Genomic DNA, 13,495 nt, shown 5'->3' on the forward strand with positions numbered 1-13,495 from the left:
GAATATAAAGGCATTTTCTGCCATTCCCAGTAGATCAGTTTTCCCAGCCTGTGCCCTTCAGGTCCCGACATCAGCAAGACCTGTGGAATTTTAGCCCAATGCATCTGGAGGTAAACAGGTTAGAGAAGGCTCCTATAATGCATACCTTTGAACCAAAGGTGTTGATACTGGGTAGCCCCTGAAACAGACCTGGATGGCAGCAAGAGAAGGAAGGCAAAATGGCTAACAAGTGCTAAGTCAGGCACCACTTAGAAGCCTTTCTCAATTTACACTGACACCTATAATGATTTCTAACACTAACACAGATGCTTGGATCACACATCGTAACAAGCAACTCTCCGTGATTGTCGTGATTGGTACATTTTACATCTCACCTTTCTTCCTCTTGCAAAGAACCCAAGGCAGTTTATAGAGCTCCCTGACCCTTCATCTTATTCTCACAACAACAACACTGTGAGTTAGGTTAGCCTGAGAGTGAGTGACTGACCCAAAATCACCCGGCAAGCTTCTAATGCCTAGTGCGGGGGGGACTAGAACTCATATCTCCAGAGCCCAGTCCAATGCTTTAAGCACCACACTGGCATGCTGGTTACCATGGCCTGCAGTTTTTTACCTTGTTGTGCCTGACAGATCATCAGGCTCATGGTGGTAACTCTCCTCTCCTTCCTGCCATCTCCTTGTCTTGCAGTCCTCCCAGCTGTATCCCAGGCTCCTCTTTTTGGCAGCTGTGATTGTGAGTGGAGTTCAGCAGGCCAAAGCCATCGAATGTTCTCTGTAGCACAAACAGGGCTCGTGCCCTGAAGCACGAGACAGATGAGGGAGTTGCTCAGGCATCCTTGCTGCCTGCTCCACAGGGGACTGCAAAGTCAGATGAATCAACTGGGTGAGCCTGAGAAAATGAGCAGCACTCCACTGATTTCCCCTCTGCCCCTTCAGTGCATGACTGAGGGAAGCCCCTCAGATGAGCAAGCAGGAAGGGTGAGGATTCGCTGGGTGGCAGTGCCTGGCTGGCTGGCAGATTCCTCACTCACCTCCTGTTCTCATTCTTGCTTGCAAGAGGGGCACCCCAGTCCAGCACCCACGCAAGCTGGAGGGTTGGAAGTGGCTTCAGCGAAGGGGGTGATGGCATCCGTCCCCCTTTCTTGTGCCCACTTGCAAGAGACGTGTCCACAACACCCACCCAAGTGCCCTTCTTGCTAGTGGCAGCAATGAAGGGAAAAGCAGTGCTCCCCACACTTTCTTGCTCCTTTGCCAGAGAGGTTACCTGATTCAGGATCTCTCCCTGGCAAGCAGGAATGTGAATGGTGGCAGAATCAGCTGAATAGCACCACTGCTTTCCCAGTGCTGAGCAGCTGATTGCTGGTCTTCAGGGCAGGAGGTGGGCAGAGCAGGCATGCTTCTGACAGCTGCACAAAATGACAACTGCTGGGGCACTTTCTGGCTAGTTGCTTGGCAAGAGCAGCAATGGCCACTCTTGCCAAATGGCTCTCTGGTTCTAACCTTGGCACAATGATGACCTATATTTCCAGGTTCAGGGAACACAACAAGCCGTTGTGATACTGAGATGTCATTGAATAGACCATTGTTTCTGTTTGTGGTTTCTAAAAATCAAACGTATCATTCTGAATTACCACAATGGGGGTTGAGAAGATTCAATAGACCAACAATAGTAAAACAAAAACAAACAAAAAACCACTGTGGCTTGCTGTGTCATGCAAACCTGGCCAGAGGGAAATGTTTCACCATCTCCTGGTGTTGCCTTGATGATCTAGTCTGCATTGCATTTCTTTGCCAAGATCTTCTTGGCTCAGGTTTATACCATGCTAGGACTTTTTTTCAAGCTGCTAAGCAAAATATCGGAAAGGTTTCCAATTTTTCTGTACTACCTTATGTTAGAGCCAAGAGCTATTTCTTGTGTTTTTCCCTTCATCAAAACTCAGAAGAAAATTTTAGCTTATCAGTTCTGTAACTTAGCATGAAAGATAGCATCTTACCTATCTTAGGCTTAAGGCTACCAGTCTGGTAAGCTTTAATGGCTATGCAGAGATTTATACCTGGGTTTCCCACTTTGAAACCCAGTATTTTAAGCCACGCCAGATTTTCATATTTAATTTTTCAAATAGCATTAAATTGTGACAACTAGGAATTACAAAGAACTCCATAAAAGTTTTTAATAAGTTCTTTTAACTTTTTAGTAAGTTCCTACCCTAATGTGACTACTGAAATCCACCATGAAGTTGGGAAGACAAAAGTTCTCATTCCTTAGTAGTCAACAGCAGTACCATAAACTGTTTATCCAACCCCCCTATTAGCTTATAGTGCAACATAAGACACCATTAAAAATTTCAATCCTTCGCTGAAAGCATTATTTTAGATCTTAGGAATAACAACATGCTTGCATTACATTTCTAACAATTCAGCCAAGCTCCATGCTAGAATAGATTTCACACAGTCTCCACTTTAAGATTGGAAAGGGTTTTGTGAATGCAAAGACTGAGATGATACATGAGTGGGATATTGTCAGAATCTAATTAGACAGCTCTTGTCCACAAATCAAAGCAAGCCACACCTTCCAAAAGATAATCATCAGATTTAATTTATTTTGGATACATTCTTAGTGCACATTAAAATAAGACACGAGCGCTCCTCAATCACATGGCACTGCTAACGCTCTTCGCTTTGAAGGCTATGCTTGGATGAGATACAAAGAAGAAATGAACAAAGATACACAGAAGGAACCATCAAATAAAAATTACTGAGCAACAGTTATGGCCAGAGCAGCTGGGCACACCCAAGTGCCTTTGTGTTCCCGCCACATTAGACATAGTCAACATCAAAGACATCAGTACAAGTAACTGTGAAGAAAACTACACATGGTAAGAGCTTGAGATCTCCTTAGCTACAGCTGGGCTTTTCAAAATGAATCATGTACAGAGGAAATAGAACCTTGTTTTTGTAAACAGATTTTTCCCCATGTACCTATCCACTTAGTGGCTCACACTTCCCAGAATGATACCTAGTAACTGCTATAGTCTAATTACTTTTAGTTCTTCCCCTAAACAGAACCATTCTCCAGAAATGCGGGGATTTAGACAATTTCATAACATCCATAGCTGAAAGATTTAGAATAGGACAGTGTGATAAGGTGGCCATACTTTCCTTGGGACGGAGCTTTCATGTCTTTAATACTTACAGAAAAGTCAAAATACTGGCAGATGCAAGTTCTCCCTCTTCTGGATCCAAAGAAAATGGCATGTTGCATCACTGTCACAGCTGTTTAAAATACAGTAGTGCCCTGCTTTAATGCAATACAAGACTGGCAAAAACACATATGAAACCCATGTTAAATTGTGTGTGTGGGGGGGGCAATATTAAGACAATGTACAAACACAATGCAACAGACATGTTACCTCTTCCTCCACGAAGGGCAAACCACCCCCTGATGAAGAGGTACAGATGCACCTACTGTCATGCAATGGGAATCAGACATATTTAAGACAGCCCTTTCACACTGGATAGAAAACAAGATACAGACCAACCAGGGTTTACATTGGATATGAATAACAACTTCAGTATTAACTATTTTTGGCATTTATATCACTCAAAACCCTTTGTAAACACCAGTTAATCTTTATCATATTCTTGTAAACTGAATAGCTTCACCAATTAATGGATTCATTGAGTTGCAGTTTCTGCTCCAGACTTATGAGATGTCCTGTGTGTAGTGCAGCTGTAAACAGAGTTGTCTGACAATCTGTGCAAGAGGGGTGTTTACCACTGAAAGCCTTTTAAAAAGGGTGAAAAATATCAAGCTGAGAAACTCTCTTTGATGCAAATTATCCTTGCCGTGCTAAAAGCCAAAGACAGTGCAGACTAACATGGGAATGACAGCACAGAAGCAATAAACCACTAGGCTTAGTCTAAGGTTGCCATTTTACTTCCTTCACTCCCCCATAAAGCTCAATGTATTTGGCAGGTGACAGGTAATACACAGGTACCACTTTCTATGTTACTGGATAGACAAAATTGTACTGAGTTAATTTTTGCCTGCTACAATGCTGTTAAGGGCATTGGGTTTCTGTCAGGGGAAAAACATGGCAATCTAAGTTGTCTAAAAATGACACTGCCTTCATACACAGCAGAATCATCTTATTTCATTAAACTGTCCCTCTGATAGCACCAGATGGGGCTTTAAAAGCAGGTTATCCCTTTAGGCTAAGTACCTTGTATCCAGATATGGGGCAGTATCATGCTTAACAGAACCCTTTAAGTCCATGAGGTTTGTAGAGTTTACCTAAAAGGCCACAGTACTTTCTGTTTTGCTTGCTTTGTTACTATTAAGGCTTATATGGCATATATGGCGGGATAGAAATTTAATAAATAAAGTAGCAAATGAGGGGAAATATCCTTACCACTCACACCCATGAACATGGTTGCTCTGAAAATGGTTGTTCAAAAGCAAGGTAAAATGCACAAATCAAAGATAAAAGGCAACCCAATGTCTGAAGGCTGACACAGAGATGAGAAAACAAGGAAACCATGTTTTAAAATAAATTCGAAACAATGAAGATTACTTGAATCTAATACCTTGGAAGTTAGTGGATGTTGGCCACAGGTTGAACTGAAGTACCAACTCGTATGACTTATTTTGCCCTATTTTATATTAAATAGATTGCTACAGGTTTTCATAAATCCTTCCCGGCTGAGGTGGAAGTGCTGAAAGATCCCCCCTGCAGCTGGGAGAATTACTGCTGGACTAAAGAAAAGTTCTACTAGCTCCTTTGTGTTGGCATTTCTGAGAAAGTTTCCTGCATCTTTGTAGTTCTAGGAGAGGGAGATAATCCACATGCATAGCTTGCTCCAAAAGCACATCTCTATAATGGGAGGAAGCTGCACCTGTTGGATTTGATGGTCACATCAAATCAACAAAGCCTCTATCAGGGAGCAAGCAACGAGTGACAACCTTTCATTACCTAGTCAAAGAGGTTTGTCAAAGGCACCACATTCTTTGTTCGCATTCTTTGCAAACTGCACCTATAGGTCTACCAAAAAATAATTGCAGTGAGAGGGGCCTACTGAGAAGAATTAACAAGGGGCACATATTTATGAAAGGAAACATTAGGTGGCAGCATACTCCAATTATTCCACTGTGTCAGATTCACTCTCTACAACCCTTGAAGCTGCTTTAAGTGTACCAGGTGTCTTAGTACTTTAAAAAATGAGCAATGCATACTTTAAGGGATCATGACTATGCCATGCAGCAAGAAATCTAGGTGCAAGAATATATCCATAGAGTAAAATTTTTGAAAAAGTCCTGATTGTGCTACAGAACTGGATAACACAGACCATTGTCTGTAAGAAATAAATGAAAGGCTAACTTTTTAGAACTTCTCTGCCATCAATTATTTTTTAGCAAATCACTCAGAGCAAGCATAATTTAAGACAAAAACCAGGAAAAACTTTTTTCCTGTTGGCATTGTCTCCCTTTTAGTTTTGAACAAGCATTACCTAGGGAATTGGTAATGTCTACTTTGTCATTAGATCCAAAGAAGTAATAGCAATTCATTCTCCACATTAAATTAACCTGTAACTCAGACATCATACATTACAAATTATACAGGTTTGCTGCAGAAAATTTGGCTAGCTGAACAGTGGTTAAATGCTATCTAATAGCTTGATCCACAATTCTGGATTTGTGTTGGCCTGCCCACTACCTATTTATAAGCAAACCTACATTTCATGCTCCATAATGAGCAACATGTGAATGCATAAACTCAAACCTGCTGCTAAGGGCACTTCAAACACTATAAAAATAACAGGTTTTGAATATAGCTCACAGTAGCTTGATACAGGCAAATAATGTATATGTGCTGAATCAATGCAAAGTAAACAGAAGATGCAGGATCCTTCCATTGGTTTCAAAAAACTCTCATTAGATGCTCTATGACAAGAGAGGACATCAAAAGGAAGGTCTAATGTGCATGGGAGGCCACCCTTCTATAAAATCTGCTGATCAACTTCTACCATATTTGTGGCACAGCAATTAGAAGAATTAAAATACATTCACAGCCCAAAGCGGCTCACTGAAATTAAAATATACTATTTAGGCTCAAAGCTTAACAGTACCCTGTGCTTGAACAGTAAGCATTAGCAATCACTCACTTCACTTTGGTGGTTTGCCCATTTCCTCCTGCCACAGTCACTGATGTGATAGCATCCAATAAGATACAAGGGAAAGGTTACTGAAAACTAGCCCTTCCTTAACAACAAACTTTGCACCAGTTTGCTTGCAATGAATCTTCACATTATATACTCCTTCAACAGAAAGAAATATCTGGACCCTTAAATGTACCATAGCTCTACCATAGTCAGGAGCAGAGCCCAAACACATATTTACCATATATCTCTATATTTCATTGTGATCTTTAAGATGAATCCAAACACCTTGACTATACTGTTCAAGGACCCACAGAATGGCATTCTTGGTGTCCACACTGTAACTGTGGTGCTCACTTCCACCTACAGCTGTGATCCTTAACTGCAGTCCACATTGCAATAGAAGAAGCCCTAGCAATATTAACTTATGACCTTATTCTTCCTCTTTCCTTTAACCTCTCTGCGTTGGAAAGCTGCTGTGGAAGGCAAGAGCAGAGCTTCAGTTTAGCAGCCTATCACACAGTCTTACACAGTTAGGCTATACATATAGCTGCCTTATATTGAGCCAGATCTTTGGTCCATTCGATTCATTATCATTTACACTGACTGGCAGTGGCTTCTGGGATTTCGGACAGGAATCTTTCACCACCCTACCTGAAGATGCTGAGGATTAAACATGAGACCTTTTGCTTGTCGAACATGTATGCTACCACTGAACTATGGCCCTTCGCCCTGATTAAGCATAGAAGTATGATTCACCAAGAACAAAGGAGGACAGAGTCCTGCAATACAACATTAAAAAAAACTACCCCTAGATGCATACCACCCCAGGTTTGACCACTTCCCAGAAATTCTGTAATATCTTCTTGTTAAGTGGACTTTCAATGCAGATTAGGCAGGAATGGAGTATACTAAGTAGGAGACCATCACAGGCATTTTATATTGTTGGTTTCTTTGAACTTGTTATGTCAAGTACTACTACCCATCAAACTCCTCAGGATGGGCTGAGGTAGAAATCTAAAATAAATCAACATCTAATACTGTGGTCTTCAAACACAAGTAATGTCATAAAGAAATTCATTAAATGTGTTAGGAATCAGGAAGCAACAACAATGAGATGGTAAGAAAAACTGGAAGTATAACTCAGGGGTGACAATCCCCCCCCCCCTTTGCATTTACAAATTCTGCACAGTCAGCAAGGCATGGTTTGGGGAAGTGGAAATCACAGCTTGCAACCAAGAAAATTCCCAATTCCCAATCAAGTAAAGACTTGGGGATCAGGAATAGATGGTGAGTTTTTCTAGTGGCTTAAGAAAAAGTCCATAAAGCCAAACAACCTCTTAGGACAGCCTTAATATTTATCTGCAAGGTAGTTACAATTATTCTTGGAAGGGCTGCCTCTTGGGGCAAAAGAGAAGCAATGGGAGAAAAGATGCCATGTACACATTCCCTACTGTAGGACTGTTTTAATCTAAAGCAGCTCTGGCAGCCTCAGCTGAACGAAGTCATGCTTGTCAGTAAGTTTATGTAAAATGCTCTATTTAGTCATCAAGCTGATTATTCACTTGATGAGTTGGAATCCAGCAACATATTCAAAGGAGCGGAGGGGAGGGGGCTCCACGTGACAGGAGCCGTACCTGCAACAACATCCTTTTCATGCTCAGTCTATAAAAGGGTTAGCTTCTCAGAAAAGCTCAACTAAACTATTAGGTAAATAGCTGTTAGAAGGTCCATCAGGGGCTTTGATAGGGACTGGCAATATATAGTTTCATGATGTTCTTGTTGTGAAAATGGAGCAGGTGTATAATGAGACATGCACACAATCAGGCAGGAGCTTGAGCTAAATGGTTCAGTCTGCCTGAATGTGTTGCCATCTCTGTGGGTATATGGGCCTAGGACCATGTCCTGATGTTTATCTCCAGACTACTCCAAAAGATTCATGCTACCCTGCCAGATTGCATCTCCTTCTGTCCTTCTGCCTCTGTTTTGCCTTCAAAAGCCACTGTCAAATCAAGTGGATATGATTCAGCGCTGTCACTCTCCCTCTCGCCCCAGCACTTTCACAGAAAAAATGAACAATTATAATTTACATTTGCAAAGCAGTTATACTCTAAATTTGCTTGGCACTTAACTCTGACATATAAATAAATAAATAAAACCCTGAAAAACAGATAAAATAAATAAACACATTTAAAAATATTTTCTGCATTCCTTCACAAAATTAAAAGGGTTAAATAGTGTGCTCCCTGGTCCTCAAGCTGTAACTGTACCATCAACTTTTTGGGGTCATTTTTGTTCCCTCCGTTATGCAGCCTACTAGGTGAGCCTTCAAGACGATCCCATGAAAATGGGAAGGAAGGATTTCAAACATGATTCCTATATAAACAGGCAAGGGAGAGAAGAACAAGTAGCCTCAGTAATGTTACCCCCCTCATATCAAGCAAGTCAAGTTTTCAACCACTTGGCAAGGCTTCAAATCCACACGGCAAGAGAGATGAGAGCTGGGAAGAGGCACAGATAGGCTACATTTTTCAAGTTAGCTTGATGGAGCTCTCCCAGCGAGTCACACTGGGAAACATGGGGAGCAATGGGATGATGATAAATAAGCAACATGTTTAGTTGAAGAGCAGGAACAAAAGCCACAATGCGGTGCTTAGATTGGCCATTCCTCTTAGAGAGGCAGGTCAGTGCTGTTATGCCGTGTTTTCCTGGAAGTCCCATCATCCCTAGGCAGTGCCCTCTGCAAGTTGGACATTGCTACTGTCTTGTTAAGGTCAATGACCGCATAGGAATCCGTCCTACGGGCTGGGTGTGCAGAAGAACGTGGGGCACGGGGGACTGGTGTGCTTTGGCACCCTTTGTGAGGATCATCCTCCAGTTCCACCTGGATATAGTTGAGCTGCCTTGGCTGCTCTAAACAAGGCCGGTGGAAGTCGAAATTGAAGATGCTGGGTGTACAGTTGTGGCGTTGTTGTGAGCAACCTCCCCTGCGCAGGCCCCCATGCAGTGCAGCGCTTTCTGAATTCACGTAGTTTTGCAAGGGATCATCTTCCTCAAGTGCAGGATAATCATTGGGGGAAGGTGTCATTGCATCACCAGAGTCCTCCTCATCCTGGTCTCGTCTCGGTGGCTGGCACTCCCATACAGGTGGCAACGAGGGCAGATTCTCATAGTGCAGGAGGGTGGTCCGGCGATGAGAGCAGCTGGGAGGATTCAGATCCTCACGGGCGATTCTAAAGCGCCCACCACTCCGACGAAGCAAGGTAGCTCGTGGTGGCAGCAGGCCATTGATGTTCTCGCAGACACACTTAGGGGTGAGGCACTCATCTTTACATTCATTGTTGTTGTTGTTGGGGGTACAGATATGGCCTGCACATTCCCAGTGGGGCCGGCAGAAGCCATCACATTTCATCCGATGCCTGCAACCAGGGACAGGGCCCAAGACAAACTTTACCTCTCCTGGCTGTAGGTAAACCTGAGGATTACGGTCCTCCAGGGAGCAGCTATGCTTAGGATGGGAAACAGGAGGATGAACCTCAGGCAAGGCATGCAAACAGTGGTGGCCCCTCATGTCCTCTTCACCGCTGCCTGTGTTCACATAGGTGTGAGACTGCAAGGAAGAAAGATGAAGAATGGTGAGGAGGGGGACAAAAGCTCCCAGGAAATATATTTATGCAGGGAGGCTGATGGACTAAAGTAAGGAGAGAAACAAGGAGGAGGAGGGACTAAACAACCATAGGTTTGATACATGAAGTGAATACAAGGTGGCATGGGTCATTTCTAGGCAAGCTGTCTTTTGTTAAATTTTAAAAGACTCTCTCTCTCAAAGTAAAGACTGTTTTGATAAAAGAATATGAATGCAATTCTAAGCACACTAGTGAGTCTGCCAGCTGAATACAGTAAAACTTGTAAAGGATTATGCTCGGAGTAAATTTGCACAGGATTGTGCTGTAAATGTGTTTACTCTTAGAAAGAAATGAGTGCACAATGTGCAAGTTCTCCTGAACTCTGCACTAATTGGAGATGCTTAGGCACACAGACAGCAATCTAATCTGTTGATAATGGACCCTGCCTCAGCTATCCATGCTCTACTGGCATCCAGTGACATCCAGGCTGGACTATTCCAAAGCGCTCTACAAGGGTTGTCTTTAAAGATGGTTCAGAAACTTCAAATCATAAAAAATTCTGCTGGCCAGATACTGTGTTTATGTGCACTTGGCACTTGCAGCATGCAACATCTATATTGCACCAGCTGTACAAATCCCCGGTACATTTCCAGGCACAATTTTTATTGATTGATTGATTGATTTATATCCTGCCTTTTTCCTACAAAGGGCTCAAGGCAGCTTACATCATTCTCCTCCTCCATCTTATCCCCACAACAACAACCCTGTGAGGTAGGTTGGGCTGAGAGTCTGTGACTGGCCCAAAGTCACCCAGTTGGCTCCATGGCTGAGCGGGGACCAGAACCCAGATCGTCTGAGTCCCAGTCCCAGGCTCTTAACCACTACGCCACACTGGCTCTCTAGATTTCTCAAGCTTTAAACAATTTGAAACTCAGTTACTTGATGAACTGCCATATGAACCCCATATCAGCCTTCCAGCTGTTGACCTCTACATCTGAAACCCTACGTACATGCACACCTGTAAGAACAACTAGGTTGGTGAGAACAAAAAAGAGAGCATTTTCAGAGGCTGTTGTTGCTATCTGCTGTCAAGTCATTTCCAACTTATGACAACCCTACAAATGAATGCTCTTCAGAATGTCCTGTCCTTCACAGTCCAGTTTAGCTCTTGTAAACTCAAGGCTGTAGCATCCTTTATGGAATCAATCCAATTGATCACTGGTCTCCTCTTCTTCTGCCCTCAACTTTTCCTAGTATTATTGCCTTCTCCAGTGAGTCTTGCCTTGAAGTACAACAGCTTTAGTTTTGTCATTATTTTGCTTCCAGGGAAAGTTCTGGCTTGATTTGATCTACGGCCTACTTGTCCTTCAGTCAGTCCAGGGTTTCACAAACCTCTCCTCCAGCATCATGTTTCAAATGCATCAAATTTCCAGCTTTCACACACATACATAGTGATCAGGAGTACAATGGCATGGATGATTTAGGCCTTGGTCTACAGTACCATGTTTCAAACACATTTTTCTTCCTGTCATCTTTCTTCACTGTCCAGCTTGCACACTTACAGTGATTGGGAATGTAATAGTGTGGATAATCTTGGATTTGGTCACCAATGAAACATCCTTGATTATCTGTTCTGGTTTCTTCACTGCTGCCCTTTTCAGCTCATTTCTTGGCTGCAGTTTCCATGTGAATTGACAACTGAGCCAAGGAATCCAAAATATTTCACAATTTCATTTCTTTGTTGCTGACAGTGAAGTTCTACAATTCTTCTATAGTCATGATTTTTGTTTTCTTAACATTCAGCTGCAATTCAGCTTTTGCACTCTCTTCTTTCACTTTCATCAGGAGTCATATCAATTCACTGCTGGTTTTGGTCATAATATGGTGTCATCTACAGATCTTAAATTACAGACGTATCTTCCACCAATTTCCACACCTTCTTCGGACCTCTTTGAGTTTTTCTAAAGATATGTTCTGCATACAGAATGAACTGATGGGGAGGTAAAAATGCACCCCTGACAACATTGCCTATAGGAAACCATTCATTTTGCCATATTCTGTCCTAAGAGTAGTATCAGTGACACAGAACATGGGCCCATTTCTCTACAGTCATATGAACTGGCCAATCAGGCTACATGTTTTGTGCACCATAAGGAGAACTTACTTGTTCATCAGGGATAATGAGGGCATGTGTAGAGTCCTCACCAACTGAAGAATGCCTTAGGCTGCTAATGGAGGCATGTCGAGCTGCAGAGCAAGATGAAGCCTCTGCAGGGAAGGCGTGGAACCCATTGGGAAACCCTGGAACTGTATATCCTAGAGCTGGAGAAAAGTAAGAATGGCATTAGAAGAGGAACATGCTTAGCAAATCTTCAGAACTGGTCTTACACAAGACTACAAAAATATTTGAAAAGAAAACATGATTTCTCTGTCAGAAAGCTAGTGGTTCTAGATAAGCTGATGAAGGTCTCCACTGTAAAGGGGCAGGATGTAGCTTATAAACCAAGCCAGATGCCTGTCTATGAGCAAATGTCAAACTGCCTAAATCAAATCTAGACACAGAATAGAACAAGAGATACCATACCCAAGACAAACATTGATACTCCTATAAGCTTCTTATAGTAGTCCTGATGAGTTCCAATTGAAGTTACACTGGAGTCTAAAACCTATTTGGTAACTGCTGCTTTAAACGGTTGCCTTGGAAACAAGATATCAAAAGCACAAAACTTGTGGCTTTACAGTTAATGTGCCACCAGCCAATTCAAGTTTGTGGGAGCAAGAAAGGAAGGTGAGGGATTAAGTGGTTCACCTTGAGATAAATCATACAGGAAAGGCTAATGGCCAGCACTGGGCCACATTAAGTGGCCCCACTTAGCAAATCAGAAAGAATTTGACATAAAGCAGTGAATCTCTTGCATACTGCTGCAATGTCACAATACTGACAAGGATCATGCCAGATTATCCCATCCTCACTTGCGCATTCTACAGCAAAAAGGCTAAGTTAATAATGACCCTTAAATTGTGCCAAATTCATATGAATTTTTACAAATGACAAGGGCAGCATTAGGCATATGGCAGAATACAACTTGAAGGTTTAAAAAAGTCAGTCTGATCTCTCACAAATATGCCAGTTCCTCCTTGGTACAAACAAATGCTTTAAAGTAGAGAGCAAACACATGTCCCCACTCCTCCTCTCTGCCAAGTTTTTGAAGGCCCTTACCATTGGGTGTCTGAGGTGTCCGAGGCAGTTCCAGTTCAGAAGCATGACTGTTCCTTGTGATGACAACAGGCTCCTCTACCACATTGATACTGTTACACTGCATCAGGTCCTGCAGCAAGTTAAAAATCTCCTCTGCTCTTGAGCACTTGAATGCAAAAATTCCTAGGCAAATACCAGAAGACTGGGTTAATGCAGGGTGTTCCAGTTCCTTAAAGCGAGAAATGCACATTTGAGACACATACTTATACAATGTCACATAATTTACTTGTCAAACCCATTGCCACAACACTCGAGATCCAGAAAAATATTGATTTAACATGAATAAAAATTCTCATGAGCCAAACAGATAGCATCACATATATTAAAAAAAAAAAAAACAGATTAAAGTCCAAATCAAAATCTGGAGTTAAGAAGACATCTAGGGTTCTGAGGTTTCTATTTCTATTACCTATTTAGTTACTTTACAAGCAAATTGTGTCCTCCAGTGTTTTGG

At 42.3% G+C, this 13,495-nt stretch overlaps 1 protein-coding gene across 1 annotated transcript in view; it reads right to left on the reverse strand.

Annotated features, from left to right (window-relative positions):
* Positions 1 to 2,570: 2,570 nt before the first annotated feature.
* FRS3 (fibroblast growth factor receptor substrate 3) overlaps positions 2,571 to 13,495 on the reverse strand; it is a 19,507-nt gene continuing 8,582 nt past the window's right edge. The window contains exons 6-8 of the mRNA XM_044445055.1: positions 13,003 to 13,164; positions 11,947 to 12,104; positions 2,571 to 9,766 (exon numbers count right to left, since the gene is read on the reverse strand). Of these exons, the coding sequence (XP_044300990.1) occupies positions 8,828 to 9,766; positions 11,947 to 12,104; positions 13,003 to 13,164 (1,259 nt within the window). The 3' untranslated portion in view covers positions 2,571 to 8,827. The remainder of the gene's footprint in view (positions 9,767 to 11,946; positions 12,105 to 13,002; positions 13,165 to 13,495) is intronic.

This window comes from Varanus komodoensis, unplaced genomic scaffold, assembly GCF_004798865.1.
Source record: "Varanus komodoensis strain SLA01 unplaced genomic scaffold, ASM479886v1 scaffold1, whole genome shotgun sequence".
Classification (NCBI taxonomy): Eukaryota; Metazoa; Chordata; class Lepidosauria; order Squamata; family Varanidae; genus Varanus; species Varanus komodoensis.